Source organism: Diabrotica undecimpunctata, chromosome 1 (assembly GCF_040954645.1).
Source record: "Diabrotica undecimpunctata isolate CICGRU chromosome 1, icDiaUnde3, whole genome shotgun sequence".
NCBI classification, from domain to species: domain Eukaryota; kingdom Metazoa; phylum Arthropoda; class Insecta; order Coleoptera; family Chrysomelidae; genus Diabrotica; species Diabrotica undecimpunctata.
This window is the reverse complement of record NC_092803.1, coordinates 58,570,979-58,578,493: the sequence shown is the minus strand read 5'-3', so window position 1 is coordinate 58,578,493 and position 7,515 is coordinate 58,570,979. Positions and strand designations below refer to the sequence as shown.

Genomic DNA, 7,515 nt, shown 5'->3' with positions numbered 1-7,515 from the left:
GCGTTTAGGTTTCGTCAGACCATGGAGTTGGGTATCTACATTGTAAAAATATCGTGTGCCCCATCCTCCATGCTATGGCATGCTGGAAGAGCCATACAGTCTCTAGTCAAGACCCCGAGGTAAGAGCGGGAACACAAAGTGTATCAATACTCTTACGCTTATGAAGCAAACCTGGCGCATCATAAGGGCCTTCACATTTTACTCTTTTTCAACTTGTCTCGAGTAAAATGTATTTAATCTTTTCTATCAGCCTCTCTTGGCCAACTCTTGTTTCTTCTGACCCTGAGTGGCGATTAGGTTTCCGAAAGCAGACGGGTCACTATATATCCTTCTACTACACCCTCTAGTAACCGAGCGATTACCGATATAAGTAATCCCCCATCTACCGGCCAACGGCTTCGGGCGGAGGAGCTGGTAAATGGCGGGACACTCTGTTGTCCTGAGACTGAGAAATCGGTCTCGAAGGCGGAGGAACCAAGACAGTGGTCAACGGCATCAGGATGCAGAAGGCAACGGGAAACCACTGCATTAAATATCCAAATGGATTCCCTTGTAAAAAACCATCAATGGCAATGTTCAAAACGAAATATTCCGGAGCAAAAAGTTACCCAATCGGTTCTACGGGGGGAACAGTGGCGAACAAAGTCGTGAAACTTAAAAATAAAGTTATAAGAACAGCTACTTGGAATGCAAAAAGCTTGTATGCAGCCAAGAAATTAATCAACATAACAACAGAAATGGAAAGACTACGTGTGAAAATACTTGGTATCAGCGACGTATAGTGGAAAGGTTCCGGCAAATGTCCAACTAGAAACAGCACGTTCTACTATTCGGGAACTGATGATACAAAACACCGTTATGGCGTCGGAATAATAGTAGAAAGGGAAGTCAACAAATCGGTACTAAGGTTTACCCCATATTCAGAACGAATCATAGGAATCCAACTAAAGTCGAACAAAAGAAAAATTAACATTATTCAAGTATATGCACCGACAGCAGAGAAGGAGGATGAGGAAATAGAAGAATTCTACAAACAACTTGAATACATTCTGCAATCGACCAAAAAAGAAGAGGTCACCGTAATCATGGGCGACTTCAACGCTAAAGTTAGTAAGGTGAAAACTGATGGATGCATTGGTGAATTTGGACTTGGACAATGAAATGACCGAGGTGAACGTCTCATACAATTTTGCCAAGAAAAAGAATTTGTAGTAATGAACACAATGTTCAGATTGCCAAACCGTAGATTGTACATGTGGACATCACCAAGGGATAATGCAGACAACATCGTCAGAAATCAAATCGATTATATACTAATCAGAAGCCGGTTTAAAAACTCCATCACGTCTACAAAAACCTATCCAGGCACTGATATAGAATCGGATCACAATCCGGTGGTGGCTGTAGTAAATATAAGATTCAAGAAACTACAGAAAAGTGCAGTTAAACAAAAGATAGACGTTAAGCAACTGAAAAACGCAACTATACTGAAAAGGACAAGAGAACAGGTAAACAACAATTTTAGAAACATCGCTGCAAAAAATAGGAACACAGACAATGTAGAGAATAAATGGATGGAGATAGAAAAGGCCCTTATGACAGCTGGTGAAGGCTCCTTAGCTCCAAGCAAAATTAAGAAAAAGGAATGGATGACAAACGAAATTTTGCATCTCATGGAGGAAAGGCGAAGAAATAAAACCAACAAGACAAAATACAAAGAAGTGAACCGTGAAATTAAGAGAAAAATTAAAGAAGCCAAAGAGAACTGGGTTCTGGACAACTGCAAGGAAATAGAAGAATATGATAGAAAGTACGATAGCTTTAACATGCATAAAAAGATCAAGGAAATAACAGGTAAAAAAGTGAAACAAGCATCAATAGTAGAGGACAAAAAAGGTAAAATAATTACAGATTTAAATGAAAAACTGGCAAGATGCACAGAATACATTGAAGAACTTTTTGCAGACGAAAGACCAAAAATAGCAGTGGCAGAACCTACAGACGACACAACAGGGCCTGAAATCCTAAAAAGCGAGGTAGAATATGCTATAAGGAACACAAAAAGGGGTAAAGCTGCAGGACCAGATAAAATTCTTGTAGAATTGTTGAAACTAATAGACGACGACGCACTTGAAATAATGGTGAACCTCTTTAACACAATTTATAGAACAGGCATCATACCAAAGAAATGGTTCTCCCCTACTTTTGTCACAATCCCGAAGACGAATAACGCCAGAGAGTGTTCAGACCATAAAACTATAGCATTGATGAGCCACACACTAAAAGTATTTTTAAAAATAATTCACAAAAGAATATTTAATAAATTAATCCGCGTCAAATATGTATTGTTCGAGTCGCCTCGAAAAACTTTCCGTAGTCTCAGGATAAGGAGAGGCTTCCGCATCTGAATATTCGGTTGCGGTCGCGGGGTGCGGTGTCTAAAGCCGTACCGTCGAGCGATACCAGCTCCGAATCCTGTTTTTTGTTTTTCCAATCGACTGCTGTCGAGTGGATTCTGGGTGCCGTCCCAGGTCCTTACACGGTTGTTCACTGCCTTATTCAGACAGGGTTCCTCTTGACGTTCTCTTTACACAGGTACAGTGGCCGTGTCTGCGAACGTTAAATCCAAAAATTCAACGCTCACAGTGTCATCCCTGAGCGGACGCTATGTTTTACCCGTATTTTTCAATACAGTTCCTCAGAGGTCTAACCTCCGAGAGGAGTCGGTGAAAATAACTCCCCTCGATTTAATTATAGTCTGATTCACTGTCCTTCAGTGCGTATTGATAGTATACGAAACGATTTTAGCTTGCGCTATGATCGTTTTGTACGTCTCTCTACGCTGGCCGTCGCGAGACTACCCATCTCCAGATGGAACCGGATGCGCTTTTTTTTATACCATCGAGACATAGAAAAGAAATTCAAACTGAACCCGTAGACTTCGATTTATACAGCAGAGGCTATTGCAATATATGAAGCTTTATTATATGTAGCTGATGTTGATTTTGCCCATTTTAACCAAAGGAATTAATGTACATTTTCTCTGGATTAAAGCACATGCGGGATTTGAACATAATGAATATGTCGACTTATTAGCCAAAGGCTAAGCTAGCATTTCAATCGATACTGGTATTCTACATAATGTAACGCTTTCTGATAGTATTATTTCTTGCAAGTCAACATTGCTTCGAGAGTGGAGATACCAGTGGAAGGAATATTCTTTTGTGAATCAAAATTTTATCAGCTACCATTTGTATAACTTCCTCCTCTCCGTGACCTAGTGTTGTTGTGTCTTATATAAATCAATGCCTTGATAGGTCCCTAGGCGAGAAGAGTGTGTCCCTGTTCTCCTAATATCGATGTTGTCTCTTATTTTGATAGAGCATTTAGGTAAATTATAAAGATGGATACTGTCTTATTTCTTTTGTGTCTAGCTGTATGACGATAAGTATAAACAAAAAAAAATGCTAAACCGGCCACAAGACATTTATTTGTATTGAACTCTGTCTATTTTTATGTCACTAGAAGATTTGATGTTACTAGAAGATCCTTATAAAAAACATCCATACTCAATAATGGATCGCACAGAGGCTCTATATAGTATTAAAGCTATAAAGGGGTGACGCCCGAACTGCAGTTTGTTATGCATTTAAGTAAATTAAAACTTTTTCGTTTTTGCTTTTTAAGTAACATATATGACTGGGCCATAGTAACTTTGTATTAAGTATGATACCCAAGCACTTATATTCATTAAATGCCGATAGTATACGTCCACACAGGGTAAGGTAAGGTTCCTCTGTAGTATATAAAAGGATATTGTGAATTGAGGTTGTTAATCATTTGTCACTACTTTACTTCTTAAACCGTCTTTACTTTTGTACACTACACTACACTCTTAGATAACTGCTTTGTTTACCATATTGCCCGGTTAGTATAAATACTAACTTACTAACGACCTACGCTAACATTGTGAAATACTATTCTAATATTTATATGAACAATAATATTACAATAATGATTATTTATAATAATTTGTGTGCTCATATTTATATCAAGTCACCCGTGACTTGTCAATATATATATATATATATATATATATATATATATATATATATATATATATATATATATATATATATATATATACTGAAAAAGCGATAAACGCTTGTCATCAACGCTGATCAAATAGAATACAAAACTCAAATATTTGGGTGTGCAGCGGAAGATAGGACAAAGAAGTACTCTTTTTAGTTAACCAAGCTTTCGCAAATCTTTATTTGCATCATCAGGGTGCTACAATAAACAAAATTAGTACAAAATACAGAAAAGAATTATTTTGCATCTTACACTAATTGAGGTTAGTTGTCGTGATGTTTATTAAATGAAATGTGCAACTCATTTGATCCCTACAAATGATGGCGAAAACTATCCAAAATTGTTTTTAAAAAAACGTTCTTTAACAAATACATATTTAAAACACTTTAAAACACATATACAAGAACACTCAAATAAAATTATGTTAAAATAATTACAGAACATGTCATAATATAAAATTTAGGTTATAAACATTCTTATCAGAAACAAAAGAATTGGTTGTGAATTCGTTACTGCCAACCAGATCTAACGTTCTATCGTTTTAAGTTGGCAGTAACGAATTCACAACCAATTCTTTTGTTTCTGATAAGAATGTTTATAACCTAAATTTTATATTATGACATGTTCTGTAATTATTTTAACATAATTTTATTTGAGTGTTCTTGTATATGTGTTTTAAAGTGTTTTAAATATGTATTTGTTAAAGAACGTTTTTTTAAAAACAATTTTGGATAGTTTTCGCCATCATTTGTAGGGATCAAATGAGTTGCACATTTCATTTAATAAACATCACGACAACTAACCTCAATTAGTGTAAGATGCAAAATAATTCTTTTCTGTATTTTGTACTAATTTTGTTTATTGTAGCACCCTGATGATGCAAATAAAGATTTGCGAAAGCTTGGTTAACTAAAAAGAGTACTTCTTTGTCCTATCTTCCGCTGCACACCCAAATATTTGAGTTTTGTATATATATATATATATATATATATATATATATATATATATATATATATATATATATATATATATATATATATATATATATATATAAATTTAACAAGAGATCAAGTGATTAGAATAATTACTCTCATTGAAAACGAAAGGAGTCAGAGATATGTGGCAAATTTAGTGGGTGTAAATCAGTCGACAGTATCACGAGTGGTAATAAGGTACCGAGAGACTGGTCTGTATGAAAGATGAGCTGTAACAGGTCGGCCAAGAGCAACTGCATGTAGACAATAGATTTTTAGTCCTTCAGGCTTTGCGTCGAAGACATGTGACTGCAAGTCAATTTTATCATGACTTAGCCGAGACTCGAAATGTACGTGTGTCTTCAGAAACTGTTAGGAAGATCTCAAGACAGTCTGGAATTAGGGCAAGAGTAGCTGCGACTGCCCCAAAACTTACAAGGGAACACCGTATAGCACGTCTAACATTTGCAAGAGAGCACGTAATCTGGAATATCGACGACTGGGTAACATACTCTTTACAGATGAGTCAAGATTTTGTTTATACACTTCGGATCGAAGAATACCAGTTTATAGATGAGATGGCGAGCGGTATTTTCAATGCAACCTAGGACCGGCGACAAACTTTGGAGGAGGATGTATACGCTCTAGGGCGGAATATCTCTTAGGGGTCAAACCGAATTGGTACAGCTAGATGGAGGATCCTTAACTGCTAATAGGTACATTAGAAAATTTTTGGAAATGCATGTTGTTCCTTACGCCCCATTTATTGGTAATGACTTTGTTCTAATGCATGACAATGCACGCCCACACGTCGCAAAAATCTTTACCGAGTACCTTCAAGAGGTAAATTTTAAATTATTTAAATCTGAATTTATTTTGAAAATGAGTATTCTAATTACCAGTTAAGTGAGCTACACGCTCTTTTTTAAATCAACTTAAACTTTATCTGCAGTAGCTTCTTCGGTTGTAAACTTAAAAACATTGAAAATTATTTCTCGTGCTTGAGATCTCAACGGTTTGCCCTTTAATACACTTGCCATTTGAATAATATAAATAATAGTTTATAATTATTTAGGGCCACTCCAAATAAAAATGTAAATGCTTGACAACACTGTCAGAAATCTAGCACTAACCGCTACGATGGGAACTCCTAGCCGACAGCAATAGAAATGAGCAATCCCTTCTACTTTTTAATTTGGTCTACGCGCAACCCGCCAGCTCTCGCTTGTCGGATTGTACATCAACTGGTGTAATATTCTGACTAATATGTCCTAAAGTTCATTCGTTTAGCAAATTTCCATCTGTCAACAAACGCACGTGTTGGTATTCGCCGTCTCATTCGTCAAGAGGCTATTAAATATAATTTATTGCCTTAAGCCAGACCGATTCTTATGTTACAGATCTAAACTTGCCAGCATGTTTAAATTCAAATTGTATCGTGTTCATTTTTAAGTTAATATATTGTGTTATAGTTATTGTTAAGTTATCTACTGGTCGTGTTATTTTTTAGAATTTAGTTTAATTGTAATTTAATGATTAAATTTCAAGAAGTTCCTACACTAATAGTTTGAAAAGTAAATATTTTTAAAAATCATATAATAGACTACAATGTAGTTTAAGCTAAGCTAACACTGGTATTTGTTTTTAGTGTCATTTATTTTGCATGATTTGGAAAATCTTAGCTAATAGTAACATGTTTTGATTATTATTTATTTTTAGGAGTACCCTCTGAAACAAGAGTCAAAGAAAATTAACGTTTTTTTTTCAATTTTTTTTATTTAAACAAAAACGACCCTGCATCAACTACTAAGAGTTATTAGCAGGGGGTACAAACACAAATTACAAGTATTCAATTTCTTACAACGTATTATATAACTTAAATATATTCTATTAAATACTGTAGAATTTAATGTCTTTCAAATATTTCAGCACTTGGTTGAACTGGCAGCTTAGAAAATCCTTCATGTTGGTAGAGAGGTTATTTTTCTTCTTTCTTGGTGTATGTTTTGCATTCTAACAGAATATGTTTCACAATGATTTGTGTCTTGCAGTTGTGGCAGAAAGGGATGGCTTCTTTATTTATGAAGTGAATATGGGTTGGTATAGTATATCCTATTCGTAGTCGAGTTATTATCACTTGTTCACAACGTTTGAGTGGGAGTGGTAAGGTGGTGCCGACAGTTTCTATGACATCTTTTAATTTGTTGGATGTGGAATTCCAGTTACTCTGCCATAAGTTGGTAATATGTTTTTTAAAGGAGGTTTTTTTGGTCGTTTCTTGTTAGCATGCGTGATACAGGGATGATTTCATCTAGTGCAGCTTCATTCGCCACTTGGTCCACTGCTTTGTTTCCCTTGATTCCCACGTGTGATGGCACCCATAAAAAAGTTATTTCTATGTTGTTTGTTGATAGTAGTATGAGTTCATTTTTTATTAGCATTATAA

The 7,515-nt window shown here is 35.5% G+C and overlaps 1 protein-coding gene across 1 annotated transcript; it reads left to right on the top strand.

Annotated features, from left to right (window-relative positions):
• The first annotated feature begins 1,223 nt into the window (after positions 1-1,223).
• Positions 1,224-7,022, top strand: LOC140448672 (uncharacterized). The gene is made up of 2 exons (XM_072541810.1): positions 1,224-1,769; positions 6,999-7,022. Exons 1-2 carry the CDS (start codon positions 1,224-1,226, stop codon positions 7,020-7,022), a joined length of 570 nt encoding a protein of 189 aa, XP_072397911.1.
• The last annotated feature ends 493 nt before the right edge of the window (positions 7,023-7,515 follow it).

What these genes read in the sequence shown, in the direction of transcription:
- LOC140448672 (XM_072541810.1), top strand. Translation starts at nt 1,224, where the DNA reads ATGTTCAGATTGCCAAACCGTAGATTGTACATGTGGACATCACCAAGG. An exon ending in AAGAAGCCAAAGAGAACTGG is followed by an intron (nt 1,770 to 6,998) that starts GTTCTGGACAAC and finishes CAAATATTTCAG; the next exon opens with CACTTGGTTGAACTGGCAGC.